Raw genomic sequence first — 16423 nt, 5'->3', positions numbered from 1 at the left:
TTCCCACAGTAGTGACAGCAGTTCTCTTCCCCCAGTAGTGACAGCATTGCTCTTCCCCCAGAAGTGACAGCAATGCTTTACCCCCAGAAGTGACAGCAATGCTCTACCCCCAGTAGTGACAGCAGTGCTCTTTCCCCTCCCCCACCCAGTAGTGACAGCAGTGCTATTCCCCCAGTAGTGACAGCACTGCGCTTTCCCCAGTAGTGACAGCACTGCGCTTCCCACAGTAGTGACAGCAGTGCTCTTTCCCCAGTAGTGACAGCAGTGCTCTTCCCCCAGTAGTGACAGCAGTGCTCTTCCCCCAGTAATGACAGCAGTGCTCTTCCCCCAGTAGTGACTGCAGTGCCTTTCCCACCGTAGTGACAACAGTGCTTTTCCCCCAGTAGTGACAGCAGTTCTCTTCCCCCAGTAGTGACAGCATTGCTCTTCCCCCAGAAGTGACAGCAATGCTTTACCCCCAGAAGTGACAGCAATGCTCTACCCCCAGTAGTGACAGCAGTGCTCTTTCCCCTCCCCCCACCTGGTAGTGACAGCAATGCTCTCACCCCTCTCCCCCCAGTAATGACAGCAGTGCGCGTGACAGTAGCACTCTTCCCACAGTAGTGACAGCAGTGCTCTTCCCCCAGTAGTGACAATGAATTCCCCAGTAGTGACAACAGTACTCTTCCCCCAGTAGTGACTGCAGTGCTCTTCTCACAGTAGTGACAGCAGTGCTCCCCCCCCCCCAGTAGTGACAGCATTGCTCTTCACCCCCGGTAATGACAGCAGTGCTCTTCCCCCCTGACAGTGACAACAGTGCTCTCCCCCCACCCCTGGTAGTGATAACAGTACCCCTCCCCCCCCCCCCCGGTAGTGACAACAGTGCTCTTCCCACAGTAGTGACAACAGTGCTTTTACCACAGTAGTAACAGCAGTGCTCTTCCCCCTAGTAGTGACAGCAGTGCTCTTCCCCCTAGTAGTGACAGCAGTGCTCTTTCCCCAGTAGTGATTTCAGTGCTTTTCCCCAGTAGTGACTGCAGTGCTTTTCCCCCAGTAGTGACAGCAGTGCTCTTCCCCCTAGTAGTGACAGCAGTGCTCTTCCCCCTAGTAGTGACAGCAGTGCTCTTTCCCCAGTAGTGATTTCAGTGCTTTTCCCCCAGTAGTGACTGCAGTGCTTTTCCCCCAGTAGTGACTGCAGTGCTCTTCCCCCAGTAGTGACTGCAGTGCTCTCCCCCCAGTAGTGACTGCAGTGCTCTTCCCCCAGTAGTGACTGCAGTGCTCTTCCCTCAGTAGTGACTGCAGTGCTATTCCCACAGTAGTGACTGCAGTGCTCTTCCCACAGTAGTGACTGCAGTGCTCTTCCCACAGTAGTGACAGCAGTGCTCTCCCCCCCCCCCCCCCCCCCCCGGTAATGACAGCAGTGCTCTTCCCCCCTGACAGTGACAACAGTGCTCTCTCCCCACCCCTGGTAGTGACAACAGTACCCTCCCCCACCAGTAGTGACAACAGTGCTCTCCCCCCCCCCCGGTAGTAACAACAGTGCTCTCCCCCACCCCAGTAGTGACAACAGTGCTCTTCCCACAGTAGTGACAACAGTGCTTTTGCCACAGTAGTAACAGCAGTGCTCTTCCCCCTAGTAGTGACAGCAGTGCTCTTCCCCCTAGTAGTGACAGCAGTGCTCTTCCCCCTAGTAGTGACAGCAGTGCTCTTACCCCAGTAGTGACAACAGTGCTTTCCTCCCGGTAGTGACAGCAGTGCTCTTCACCCCCGGTAATGACAATAGTGCTCTTCCCCCCTGACAGTGACAACAGTGCTCTCCCCCCACCCCTGGTAGTGACAACAGTACCCTCCCCCCCCCCCCCCGGTAGTAACAACAGTGCTCCCCCCTCCCCCTGGTAGTAACAACAGTGCTCTCCCCCACGCCCGGTAGTGACAACAGTGCTTTTGCCACAGTAGTAACAGCAGTGCTCTTCCCCCTAGTAGTGACAGCAGTGCTCTTCCCCCTAGTAGTGACAGCAGTGCTCTTCCCCTAGTAGTGACTGCAGTGCTCTTCCCCCAGTAGTGACTGCAGTGCTCTTCCGCCAGTAGTGACTGCAGTGCTCTTCCCACAGTAGTGACTGCAGTGCTCTTCCACAGTAGTGACAGCAGTGCTCTTCCCCCCCGGTAATGACAGCAGTGCTCTTCCCCCCTGACAGTGACAACAGTGCTCTCCCCCCACCCCTGGTAGTGACAACAGTGCTCTCCCCCCCCCCCCCTCCCCCTGGTAGTAATAACAGTGCTCTCCCCCACCCACGGTAGTGACAACAGTGCTTTTGCCACAGTAGTAACAGCAGTGCTCTTCCCCCTAGTAGTGACAGCAGTGCTCTTCCCCCAGTAGTGACAACAGTGCTTTTCCCCCAGTAGTGATTTCAGTGCTTTTCCCCAGTAGTGACTGCAGTGCTTTTCCCCCAGTAGTGACTGCAGTGCTCTTCCCCCAGTAGTGACTGTAGTGCTCTTCCCCTAGTAGTGACTGCAGTGCCTTTCCCACAGTAGTGACAACAGTGCTTTTCCCACAGTAGTGACAGCAGTTCTCTTCCCCCAGTAGTGACAGCATTGCTCTTCCCCCAGAAGTGACAGCAATGCTTTACCCCCAGAAGTGACAGCAATGCTCTACCCCCAGTAGTGACAGCAGTGCTCTTTCCCCTCCCCCCACCCAGTAGTGACAGCAGTGCTATTCCCCCAGTAGTGACAGCACTGCGCTTCCCCCAGTAGTGACAACACTGCGCTTCCCACAGTAGTGACAGCAGTGCTCTTCCCCCAGTAGTGACAGCAGTGCTCTTCCCCCAGTAGTGACAGCAGTGCTCTTCCCCCAGTAATGAGAGCAGTGCTCTTCCCCCAGTAGTGACTGCAGTGCCTTTCCCACAGTAGTGACAGCAGTGCTCTTTCCCCTCCCCCCACCTGGTAGTGACAGCAATGATCTCCCCCCCCCCTCCCCCCCAGTAATGACAGCAGTGCGCTTGACAGTAGCACTCCTCCCACAGTAGTGACAGCAGTGCTCTTCCCCCAGTAGTGACAGCAGTGATTCCCCCCCCCCCAGTAGTGACAATGAATTCCCCCACAGTAGTGACAACAGTACTCTTCCCCCAGTAGTGACTGCAGTGCTCTTCCCACAGTAATGACAGCAGTGCTATTCCCCCAGTAGTGACAGCACTGCACTTCCCCCAGTAGTGACAGCACTGCGCTTCCCACAGTAGTGACAGCAGTGCTCTTCCCCCAGTAGTGACAGCAGTGCTCTTCCCCCAGTAGTGACAGCAGTGCTCTTCCCCCAGTAATGACAGCAGTGCTCTTCCCCCAGTAGTGACTGCAGTGCCTTTCCCACAGTAGTGACAACAGTGCTTTTTCCCCAGTAGTGACAGCAGTTCTCTTCCCCCAGTAGTGACAGCATTGCTCTTCCCCCAGAAGTGACAGCAATGCTTTACCCCCAGAAGTGACAGCAATGCTCTACCCCCAGTAGTGACAGCAGTGCTCTTTCCCCTCACCCCACCTGGTAGTGACAGCAATGCTCTCCCCCCCCTCCCCCCAGTAATGACAGCAGTGCGCGTGACAGTAGCACTCTTCCCACAGTAGTGACAGCAGTGCTCTTCCCCCAGTAGTGACAGCAGTGATTCCCCCCCCCCAGTAGTGACAATGAATTCCCCCACAGTAGTGACAACAGTACTCTTCCCCCAGTAGTGACTGCAGTGCTCTTCCCACAGTAGTGACAGTAGTGCTCCTCCCCCCCGCCCCCCAGTAGTGGTAGTGATAACAGTACCCCCCCCCCCCCCCGGTAGTGACAACAGTGCTCTTCCCACAGTAGTGACAACAGTGCTTTTGCCACAGTAGTAACAGCAGTGCTCTTCCCCCTAGTAGTGACAACAGTGCTCTTCCCCCTAGTAGTGACAGCAGTGCTCTTCCCCCAGTAGTGATTTCAGTGCTTTTCCCCCAGTAGTGACTGCAGTGCTTTTCCCCTAGTAGTGACTGCAGTGCTCTTCCCCCAGTAGTGACTGCAGTGCTCTTCCCCCAGTAGTGACTGCAGTGCTCTTCCCCCAGTAGTGACTGCAGTGCTCTTCCCCCAGTAGTGACTGCAGTGCTCTTCCCACAGTAGTGACGACAGTGCTCTTCCCACAGTAGTGACTGCAGTGCTTTTGCCCCAGTAGTAACAGCAGTGCTCTTCCCCCTAGTAGTGACAGCAGTGCTCTTCCCCCTAGTAGTGACAGCAGTGCTCTTCCCCCAGTAGTGACAACAGTGCTTTCCTCCCGGTAGTGACAGCAGTGCTCTTCACCCCCGGTAATGACAACAGTGCTCTTCCCCTCTGACAGTGACAACAGTGCTCTCCACCCACCCCTGGTAGTAACAACAGTGCTCTCCCCCACCCCCGGTAGTGACAACAGTGCTTTTGCCACAGTAGTAACAGCAGTGCTCTTCCCCCTAGTAGTGACAGCAGTGCTCTTCCCCCTAGTAGTGACAGCAGTGCTCTTCCCCTAGTAGTGACTGCAGTGCTCTTCCCCCAGTAGTGACTGCAGTGCTCTTCCCCCAGTAGTGACTGCAGTGCTCTTCCCACAGTAGTGACTGCAGTGCTCTTCCCACAGTAGTGACAGCAGTGCTCTTCCTCCCGGTAATGACAGCAGTGCTCTTCCCCCCTGACAGTGACAACAGTGCTCTCCCCCCACCCCTGGTAGTGACAACAGTACCCCTCCCCGGTAGTGACAACAGTGCTCTCCCCCCCCCCCCCTGGTAGTAACAACAGTACTCTCCCCCACCCACGGTAGTGACAACAGTGCTTTTGCCACAGTAGTAACAGCAGTGCTCTTCCCCCTAGTAGTGACAGCAGTGCTCTTCCCCCTAGTAGTGACAGCAGTGCTCTTCCCCCAGTAGTGACAACAGTGCTTTTCCCCCAGTAGTGATTTCAGTGCTTTTCCCCAGTAGTGACTGCAGTGCTTTTCCCCCAGTAGTGACTGCAGTGCTCTTCCCCCAGTAGTGACTGCAGTGCTCTTCCCCCAGTAGTGACTGCAGTGCTCTTCCCCCAGTAGTGACTGCAGTGCTCTTCCCCCAGTAGTGACTGCAGTGCTTATCCCCCAGTAGTGACTGCAGTGCTTATCCCCCAGTAGTGACTGCAGTGCTTATCCCCCAGTAGTGACTGCAGTGCTTATCCCCCAGTAGTGACTGCAGTGCTTATCCCCCAGTAGTGACAGCAGTGCCTTTCCCTCCCCTTGCCCCAGACATCATAGCAGTACCACCCTTGCTTATCCTTGTGATGATGGCAGCAGTACCTTCCTCACACAGTAGACACAGCATGACTCCCTTCCTGGAAGGTCTAGCCATAGGCACCTGCCCACTGTGCCTAATGGTCTATCCTAAAGGTAAAGAGGGGGCTGCTGAAAACAGATCAAATTAATCAATAAGTAACTCAACATCCGTTACATTCAGCTCCAATTTTTTCCAGCTTTCCCCTGCCTGCTTTAAACGTAGATCAGCATCCTGGCTATTAGAGAGTTAATGCTGGCACACAGCCGGCAAGCTGAGAACATATAGCTGCACCAGCGGAGTGAGGCAAGCAATAAGGCCGCTGAGCAATGCCGCCTGCAGTTTCATGTGAGACACGTAGTACAGGCAGTCAGTTTGGAGGGCGCTCGTCTAATCCAATGAATGCAGGAAGCAGAAGGGCTCTGAGGAAATGGTCAGTGATTGCGCTATGTCTGCGTCCGGGGACGGGGGTGACAGGTTGTATGTGCATGTGTTTCTCCTAAGGAATGACTGAATGCATACATGCAGCGTATGATCCCCCCTGCCCACAATGCTACCTCCTGGGGACTATATTGGTGACATTGCTGATAATAAAGATTGGGAATAATGCATTGCAGAGTGAAGCCGGCACAGCAGAGTAACAATACTACATAAGGACACTATGCTCCTCGTAAACACGTCTGTGGCATCCAAGGATCCGTCCTACGTGGAAGGCGGCAGGCACGGGCTCTAGGCTTTTTAATGTATGGCTCAGCGGAGAGTTTTTGGTGACTGTCGGGTAAGGATGTGTCTCCGAGTCATGGAGCGTGTCTCCGAGGGGAAGCTGATCCAGATGGGAGTCCAGTGCTAATGGCATTCCTCTGTCCTCCTCTCCATGCAGTGCTGTGGATTGGGACATCGGCGGAGAGTACGGGTTTCCTACGTAAGTGGAAGGGTTACGGGGGAATGGTGGATGGAAATGTCGGCGAATTGTGATGAAGGAATTTCCTATATATCTATCCATATATATCTATATGGACTTTATACACATGTCTAGATATTATGCTTCATTACTGTGTGTCCATGGTACATATGGAAACTTAGGAAATGTGTCATTGGATACAGACGTTTACATGACATTAATACGACAATGTAAACTCAATTGATAATCTATCTACTATATTTACTCTATCTATCTATCTATCTCATATCTATCTTTTCCATATCTATCTATCTATTATCTATCAGTCTATCTCTCCACCATATACACATTTATATGAACCAGACACATACACTACATTCCAATACTACTTGCGATGTAAGATTTCTCAGATCCACCCGTGTCTGTCCACTGGATCCTAATATCACACTAACCTGTGGCTTTCATAGAGTGAAACAAGACAGAAGGGGTGTCAGGTCCTCAGACTGCAGGGTCCTCCTCGCTGGATTGCAGATGCTGATGTCTCATAGCAACAACACTGTCACGCTCTTGCTTTGCCGTCCATGGTCCGGTCACATATGTGGCTGCACCTGCTCGTGCATGCTCCAGACTGATTCCCTGCGCAGTCAGCATGCATGTACGTGTCCATAGATATACATGGTATTAGACCAAAATGGGTGGTTGGTGACGTTTAGATACAGGGCTTGAAGGGTACTCCGCTATGAAGTTATATTAGTGGCGCTTACGGAATACCATTAGGTGATTATAAAAAGATTGGGTATCCAGAGGTCAAATCAAGTTAGGATGTGTAGCATTCTGCATCTGCATAATAGTCTACATGATAGAATTCTGTTATTGTTATACTGCCCTTTGGCCAGCAGGTGTCACCCTATAGGAGCTGGTGTTCTACAAATTGAGCTAGGTATGGGCCTATGGGGATTGGGAAGTGATGTTTAAGGAATCGCCTAGAGGTTAGTGATAGATTAATACAGCATAATATTATCTTCTGATGTTATTATACCATTGCTCTGGGATCATAAAGATTTTCTGCCGTTTCACATACTTTGGCTAGTAGAAAATACTATTTATAGGGTATAGATTGGGGTAAATAACATGAACGCTGTACTCATAGCTATACGTAAGACTGACACTCTATAGAATATTATGAAATTAGGCTACTTTCACACTGGCGTTTTGGCTTTCCGTTTCTGAGATCCGTTCAGGGCTCTTACAAGCGGTCCAAAATGGATCAGTTTGCATTCTAATGCATTCTGAATGGAAAAGGATCCGCTCAGAATGCATCAGTTTGCTTCCGTTCAGTCTCCATTCTCTGCCTGCAGCGTTTTTCTGTCCGCGATGTGGTGCGGAGCAAGACGGATCCGTCCTGGCACACAATGTAAGTCAATGGGGAAGGATTCGTTTTCTCGGACACAATCTGGCACAGTAGAAAACGGATCCGTCCCCCATTGACTTTCAGTGGTGTTCAAGACAGATCCGTCATGGCTATAGAAGACATAATACAACCGGATCCATTCATGACGGATGCATGCAGTTGTATTATTGTAACGGAAGCGTTTTTGCAGATCCATGACGGATCCGCAAAAAAACGCTAGTGTGAAAGTAGCCTTAGGACATGATCGCGATTCCCCTTACCGATCCCCTGCCACTGGTCTCAGGCTTGACTTGCAGGAGATGACTTGGACTGCTCAAAGCCACCAGTGATTGGCTGAGTCAGCAGTCCAAACCGTTTCTTGTGTGTCGAGATAGAAACCAGAAAGTGAAGAGGCGCGGGGACCGAAACAGGTACCAGATACAATCGGTAGGGGATCGGTAAGGTAAATAATGATTGTTTTGTTATATAATTCACCCTAGATATATACCGTCGTCGGTTCATTGATCTACAGATCTACGCACAGGCCCTAATTTTAAGTCAATGGGGGTCCATCAGACACTATTCGGGTCTGTCCCAAGAGTCCATGACACCACCATAGCTTCCATTATGACTCCATAGCAAGTGAGGGCACTTGTTTCCAAAGTTTGCCATACAGTTGGTATGGACAGCAGAGTATATGCTCACCAAACCTCTGGTCATGGATGTAGTGCTATTGCAGATCTAACAGGGACTTGGGACCCTCTTACTGGTGACTGGTTAGGGTCTTAGCACTGGGACCCCCAGTGATCTAACATTTCCATAAAAATATCACACGTTAACACATATTATTTTTTTATTTAAAAAAAAACCTGTGGATTATCCCCAGGTTATCATTTTTTTGAAGTCACTCTGTGCATTCTACTTCCGTTCCTGACTCTTTAACTTCCTCTTCGTTTGAACAGCCGTGCTTGACTCTGTCAGACCATGAATGTGACCATAGAGACCCCCTGTAGTCACTCAATTAGAGCATCACACAGTACGCTAGTCAATTCAATGCTCTTCTCTGGGCATCTTTATCCAGGCCAATCAAGAGAACAATAGAGCTTTTTCCAATTCGACACCTACTATCATTATCAGGATTACCCCTCAGATAACAACTTTCTCTCACAGCAGCAGTAAAATGACAATGGATTACCTATCTATATAGGAGGTCGAATCATTTGTGTTGACTGCTACACAATATTTTGAATTTCTTTATTTTGGCAGTACTAGAGCATTAAAAATGAAGACAAACAGCCAAAAAACGCTATGAACATTGAGTAAAAAAATACCCCTTCCTGATGGGAGTGTCCCTTTAAAGGGGTTGTCCCACTTTGCTTTTTCAATCTTACCAGCAGTAGATGTCCTGATAACTTCCTGGTTTGGCTCCTGTAGTTGAGTGAAGGCCGGCCACGCCTCCTCATGACTCACCCTGAGAGCTCAGTCCTTGCGTGCTCGTTCATGTGGATGAGTCATCCTTCTGGAGCCGACAATGTATGTGAGGCCCCCCCCCCCCAGTATAATAAACATTGAGTGAGACCCCCCCCAGTATAATAAACATTGAGTGCGGCCCCCCCCCCAGTATAATAAACATTGAGTGCGGCCCCCCCCCCAGTATAATAAACATTGAGTGCGGCCCCTCCCCAGTATAATAAACATTGAGTGCGCCCCCCCCAGTATAATAAACATTGATGGCGCAGTGGGAAGTGCCAATGTGTCACAAGGGTGTCAAGAGCCACGTCTGACTCCGTTATACCCGGGGTCAGGAAGTCGCAGCGGGTGGCTGCGCGCTCTATGTCTAAAGATCACGTTGTTTCTTAGTGATTGTTTTCTGTGTTTGCCTTGCAATCCTTTTTGTCTCACTCAGGGACCCGTAGCTTCTCCTCCTCAGCTGTTTCTTGTCTGCCACTCCCAACCTCCTTATATTCTCCTCTCACACTTCTCTAGTTGCCAGTTATAGAGCTTCCTGCCTGGACATCTATACTGACCCACTGGAGCTGTGAATCCTGGTTGTTGTTCCAGAGTGCTACCCTCCGGATCCCTGTTGGGCTTTTTGTTGTCTCCTGTTGTCGCCCACCTGGGATTATATGTTTAGTCTGTATTGTCTGTCCTCCCCTTGGTGTTTTCCTTTAGAGCTAGTGGTGCGGACTAGTGTTCCCACCACCCTGTTCACTATCTAGGGCTCATCTTAGGGAAAGCCAGGGTTTTAGGCACGTGATCGGCGTACGGGTGAGGAACCCGTCTAGGGACGTCAGGGCAGCCAGGTGCCAGCCGCAAGGTGAGTCAGGGGTCACCACCTTCCCTCTCACTTGGGCAGGGCCTTCCTCTTTCCCTCCCTCTGTGTCACGTATGTGATAGTCACGCCGATCGTGATATTATAACTGGCCCTTATTTTTTAGGAGAAAAAAAAAATAATAAATAAATTCTCTCTACTTAGAATCCAATATGGATCCTATTGCTGCTTTGGCAAAACAGCTTCAAGGCCTGTCTTTGGAGGTGGCAGGATTGAAGGCGTCTGTCCTCCAACAACAGCAGCAAATGCAGCAGACCGCAAGCCCAGCGGTTGCTATGGGTAACCAGGTTGTTACAGAACCCAAGGTTGTTCTTCCTGACAGATTTTCTGGGGGAAGGGACAAATTTGTGACGTTCCGTGAGGCCTGCAAATTATATTTTAAGCTGCGCCCTTACTCCTCAGGTAATGAAGAACAGCGGGTGGGGATTGTTATTTCCCTGCTTCAGGGGGACCCGCAATCCTGGGCGTTCTCGTTACCCCCTGGTTCCCAGGCTCTCCGGTCAGTGGAGGGATTTTTTGGGGCTTTGGGTCTCATATATGATGACCCTGACCGAGTCGCCCTGGCTGAGTCGAAGTTACGGAGACTCCTACAGGGAGATCGGCCAGCAGAGGAATATTGCTCAGAGTTCCGTAGGTGTGCTACGGATACTCAGTGGAACGACCCGGCTCTCAGGAGTCAGTTCTGCTCTGGGTTATCCGAAAGGGTTAAGGATGCGCTTGCGCTGTATGAGACCCCCCTTTCCCTTGATGCTGTTATGTCACTCTCTATCAGAATAGATAGACGTCTTAGGGAGAGATTGAAAATTCCTGAGCAATCGGTAACCTCTCCCAAGCAGCAGTTAGTCTGTACTGACTTAGATGAGCCTATGCAGCTAGGAGGAACTTCTCGTCAGGTCCGTCCTCCTGAGGTTCGCCGTAGGTGGGGGGCTTGTTTTTTCTGTGGGGGGAGGGGTCATTTCATTAATGTCTGTCCCTCCTTTCTCAAAAACAAAAGACCGTCGGAAAACTACTAACCCCAGGCTGTGCGGAGGATGTCAGCCGGGGGGTATACGTTTCCTCCATACAAACATCTCAATTTGTGTTGCCAGCAGTTATTGTTTTTGGTGTTAAGACGGAGTCTATTTCTTTTTTCCTAGACAGTGGAGCAGGGGTAAATTTGATAGATGCCCATTTTGCCCGCACTATGGGTTTGTCTCTCTGTACGCTGCAGAGACCTATTCCCATATTCGCTATTGATTCTGCTCCTCTGTCTCAGAGAAACCTCACTCACATTGTCCATAACTTACACCTTCGGGTAGGGGACCACCATAATGAGTGTCTTTCATGTTACGTTCTGGAGGGCCTTCCCTCTCCTGTGGTATTGGGTCTTCCCTGGTTGGTAGCGCACAATCCAGTGGTGGATTGGCAGGCCAGGGAGATATTGGAGTGGAGTGAGCATTGCAGAGAGAATTGCTTAAATAACAATTGCTTAATCGCCTCCATAGCTTCCCTACCTACATTTATTTCGGACTTTGAGGAAGTTTTTTCTGAAAAGGGTTGTCAGAAGCTACCACCTCATCGTCCTTATGATTGCCCGGTTAACCTGATTCCCGGTGCAAAATTACCCAAGTCCAGGTTGTATAATCTTTCGGGTCCCGAGAGACAAGCCATGAAAGATTATATCTCCGAGAGTCTGGCTAAGGGACACATCAGACCCTCTTCTTCACCCGTGGCTGCAGGGTTTTTCTTTGTTAAAAAGAAAGATGGGGGCCTGCGTCCTTGCCTAGATTTCCGTGAGCTAAACCGGATAACCATCCGAGACCCATACCCTCTTCCTCTCATTCCTGACCTTTTTAATCAGATTGCGGGTGCTAGGTGGTTCTCCAAACTTGATCTTAGGGGGGCCTACAATCTGATTCGTATCAAGGAAGGGGATGAGTGGAAGACAGCTTTTAACACCCCTGAGGGGCATTTTGAAAATTTAGTCATGCCTTTCGGTCTGACTAATGCCCCTGCTGTCTTCCAACATTTCGTTAATGATATTTTTAGTCATCTCATCGGCAGGTTTGTAGTCATATACCTAGATGTTATCTTAATTTATTCGGCTGATCTGAAAACACATGAAGTACATGTCAGGCAAGTACTGCAGGTCCTACGGACGAATAAATTATATGCGAAAATAGAAAAATGTGTCTTCGCCGTTCAGGAAATACAGTTCCTGGGATATCTATTATCTGCTTCAGGTTTCCGTATGGATCCTAGGAAGGTCCAGGCAATTTTAGATTGGGATCTTCCTGAGAACCTTAAAGCTCTACAACGGTTTTTGGGTTTCGCAAATTTCTATAGAAAGTTCATTAAAAATTATTCAGTGATCGTTAAACCCCTTACTGACATGACTAGGAAGGGGACTGATTTTTCTAAATGGTCTGACGCCGCTAAAATTGCATTTTCCTCTCTAAAAGAGAGATTTACCTCGGCACCTGTTCTAATTCAACCTGATGTCTCCCAGCCTTTTATTGTTGAAGTAGATGCGTCAGAGGTGGGAGTGGGGGCTGTATTGTCTCAGGGTCCGTCTCCTGGCAAATGGCGTCCTTGCGCTTTCTTTTCCAAAAAGTTATCTACAGCAGAAAAGAACTATGATATTGGAAATAGGGAACTGTTGGCGATTAAACTGGCGTTTGAAGAGTGGCGTCACTTCTTAGAGGGAGCAATCCACCCCGTCACGGTAATTACGGATCACAAAAACCTTCTGTACCTAGAATCGGCTAAGCGTCTCACCCCTAGACAAGCTAGGTGGTCACTATTCTTTACCAGATTTAACTTTGTAATCACCTATCGTCCTGGGGCAAAAAATACCAAGGCAGGCGCATTATCTCGTAGTTTCCCTGGAGGGGGTAATGTTAGTGATCCGGTACAAAGAGGAGTGGTTGTCTCTGCTGTACACTCTGTTCTAGAGGGAAAGGTGTTAGAGGCCCAGGGGGACGCCCCGGCCTCTTGCCCCTCAGAGAAATTGTTTGTACCGTTAAACCTGCGTCTTGAACTATTAAAGGAACATCATAATTCGGCACTTGCTGGGCACCCGGGTAGTAAAGCAACCTTGGAGCTATTGTCTCGTCGTTTTTGGTGGCCAAGGTTGCGTCAGGATGTAATGGATTTCGTGTCTACTTGTTCTACTTGTGCACGCGCGAAAGTCTCTCATACACGTCCAGCAGGGTCTTTATTGCCACTTTTCATCCCCAATAGGCCATGGACACATCTATCAATGGATTTCATCACTGACTTACCTTTGTCTGCGGGTTAAACAGTTATCTTGGTAGTAGTAGACAGGTTTAGCAAAATGGTACACTTTATTGCGCTACCCGCACTTCCTAATGCTAAGACTCTTGCTCAGGTGTTTATCAGTGAAATCGTGAAGCTTCACGGGGTCCCTTCCGATGTGGTTTCGGATCGGGGAACCCAGTTTATTTCTAAGTTTTGGAAAGCTTTTTGTTCCCGTTTGGGGGTACACTTGTCCTTTTCCTTAGCTTTCCATCCTCAGTCGAATGGACAGACTGAGCTTACCAACCAAAACCTAGAAACATATTTAAGGTGTTTTGTGTCTGAAAACCAAGAGGTGTGGTCATCATATTTACCGTTAGCCGAGTTTGCCATAAATAATCGCTGTCAGGAATCCACTGGCAAGTCACCATTTCTTGGTGCATACGGTTTTCATCCCCAATTTTGTACTTTCAAAGAGGGGGGGTCTTCTGGGGTTCCCGAAGAGGAACGGTTTTCTTCATCTCTTTCATCGGTATGGCAGAAGGTGCAAGCTAACTTGAAAAATATGAGTGGTAAATATAAATGCATGGCCGATAAGAAACGGTCGCCAGGTCCGGACCTAGGAGTGAATGACTATGTGTGGTTGTCTACTAGGAATATTAAGTTGAAGGTTCCCTCTTGGAAACTGGGTCCTAGGTTCATTGGTCCTTATAAAATAGTAGCCGTCATTAACCCTGTGGCTTTTCGCCTGGTGCTACCTCAGACTTTTAAGATCCATAACGTCTTCCATAAGTCGTTACTCAAGAAGTATGTTCCACCTCTAGAACCATCACCGCTGCCACCTCCTCCTGTTATTGTGGATGGTAATCTGGAGTTTCAAATATCCAGAATTGTTGATTCTCGTCGGGTCCGCCGCTCTCTTCAGTATCTGGTGCATTGGAGGGGTTACGGTCCCGAGGAAAGAATGTGGGTTCCAGCGTCAGAGGTAAACGCCAACAGGTTAATTCAGGCTTTCCATGCCTCTCATCCTGAGAGACCTGGTCCTGAGTGTCCGGAGGACCCTCGTGAAAGGGGGGGTACTGTCACGAGGGTGTCAAGAGCCACGTCTGACTCCGTTATACCCGGGGTCAGGAAGTCGCAGCGGGTGGCTGCGCGCTCTATGTCTAAAGATCACGTTGTTTCTTAGTGATTGTTTTCTGTGTTTGCCTTGCAATCCTTTTTGTCTCACTCAGGGATCCGTAGCTTCTCCTCCTCAGCTGTTTCTTGTCTGCCACTCCCAACCTCCTTATATTCTCCTCTCACACTTCTCTAGTTGCCAGTTATAGAGCTTCCTGCCTGGACATCTATACTGACCCACTGGAGCTGTGAATCCTGGTTGTTGTTCCAGAGTGCTACCCTCCGGATCCCTGTTGGGCTTTTTGTTGTCTCCTGTTGTCGCCCACCTGGGATTATATGTTTAGTCTGTATTGTCTGTCCTCCCCTTGGTGTTTTCCTTTAGAGCTAATGGCGCGGACTAGTGTTCCCACCGCCCTGTTCACTATCTAGGGCTCATCTTAGGGAAAGCCAGGGTTTTAGGCACGTGATCGGCGTACGGGTGAGGAACCCGTCTAGGGACGTCAGGGCAGCCAGGTGCCAGCCGCAAGGTGAGTCAGGGGTCACCACCTTCCCTCTCACTTGGGCAGGGCCTTCCTCTTTCCCTCCCTCTGTGTCACGTATGTGATAGTCACGCCGATCGTGATACAATGAGGGTTAAAAAAATAAAAAAAAAATTAACTCACCTCCACCAATTGATCGCGCAGCTGCCGGTCTCCTGTTCTTTCTTTAGGACCTGTCAAAGGACCTGTGGTGACATCACTGTGGTCATCACATGGTACATCATATGATCCATCACCATGGTAATGGACCATGTGATTAGCTCAGTGACGTCACCACAGGTCCTGAAAGGGGTTGTCCCACTTTGCTTTTTCAATCTTACCAGCAGTAAATGTCCTGATAACTTCCTGGTTCGGCTCCTGTAGTTGAGTGAAGGCCGGCCACACCTCCTCATGACTCACCCTGAGAGCTCAGTCCTTGCGTGCTCGTTCATGTGGATGAGTCATCCTTCTGGAGCCGACAATGTATGTGAGGCCCCCCCCCCCAGTATAATAAACATTGAGTGAGGCCCCCCCCAGTATAATAAACATTGAGTGCGGCCCCCCCCCAGTATAATAAACATTGAGTGCGGCCCCCCCCCCAGTATAATATACATTGAGTGCGCCCCCCCCCCCCAGTATAATAATGGTAATGTGATTAGCTCAGTGACGTCACCACAGGTCCTGAAGCAAGAACAGGAGACCGGCAGCTGCGCGATCAATTGGTGGAGGTGAGTTAATTTTTTATTTTATTTTTTAACCCTCATTGGCACTTCCCACTGCGCCACCAATGTTTATTATACTGGGGGGGGGCCGCACTCAATGTTTATTATACTGGGGGGGGCCGCACTCAATGTTTATTATACTGGGGGGGGGGCCGCACTCAATGTTTATTATACTGTGGTGTTGTGGGGGCGCACTGCGCCACCAATGTTAATACAAATGCAGGAGGTGGGTGCCGGAGTGAAATAGCCGGCACCCGACCTCTATGATAGGGGGCTGCGATCAGCGGCAGTTAACCCCTAAGGTGCCGCTCCCTGTCATAGAGGTCGGTTGCCGGCTATTTGATTCCGGCACCCGCCTCCTGTATTTGTATTACAGGTCAGTTTTCATCATTGGTGGCGCAGTGGCCACAGCCCCTCCCCTCCTCCTCCCATGTCTCTTCTTATTGGCGGGTGTTCGCGCATGCGCAGCGCTATCTCCGACACACAGGATAAACTGCGCATGCGCGGACGTGCGCGTACTCGTACGAATAGAGAGGCTGTGTTCAGCGGTTGTGCGCAGGCGCGGCACAGTGATGCGGCCGGCCAGAAGAGGCCGTATCCATGGGATACTGAAATAAACGAAGGGATCGCATATCTGGATTTATTTAAAGAAAGGTAGCTTTTTGATAATGACATAGATAGGAAGATATGTTCTGTGGGGGTAAATAAATTAGATAAAACATATTTAATGAAGTGGGACAACCCCTTTAAGCATTGAAGCTATGGGACCTAATTTCGCATTGAGGTACTGCTGAAAAAGTACAAATCCCAGTGTAGACCAACAAGTAGGCACTGACAAAATGTAGTGCACTTTAAGACAACAGCTAAATTGAGGAAACTGAGCTGCAGTGTAAAGCATGGGGTATAGACAGAGCAACAGTCTGAACCTCTGATGAAAGAGAAGGTAAATTCCGGACTAAGGGCTCA

The 16423-nt window shown here is 49.9% G+C and overlaps 1 protein-coding gene across 1 annotated transcript in view; it reads right to left on the bottom strand.

Moving 5' to 3' along the window:
• The window catches only part of ATP9B (ATPase phospholipid transporting 9B (putative)), a 202846-nt gene that overhangs the window by 164114 nt on the left and 22309 nt on the right, over positions 1-16423 (bottom strand). Inside the window, exon 2 of the mRNA XM_044295515.1 lies at positions 5948-6123. Within this exon, the coding sequence (XP_044151450.1) occupies positions 5948-6123 (176 nt within the window). The remainder of the gene's footprint in view (positions 1-5947; positions 6124-16423) is intronic.

This window comes from Bufo gargarizans, chromosome 5 (assembly GCF_014858855.1).
Source record: "Bufo gargarizans isolate SCDJY-AF-19 chromosome 5, ASM1485885v1, whole genome shotgun sequence".
Taxonomy (NCBI): Eukaryota; Metazoa; Chordata; class Amphibia; order Anura; family Bufonidae; genus Bufo; species Bufo gargarizans.
This window is presented reverse-complemented; position numbering and strand designations above follow the sequence as displayed.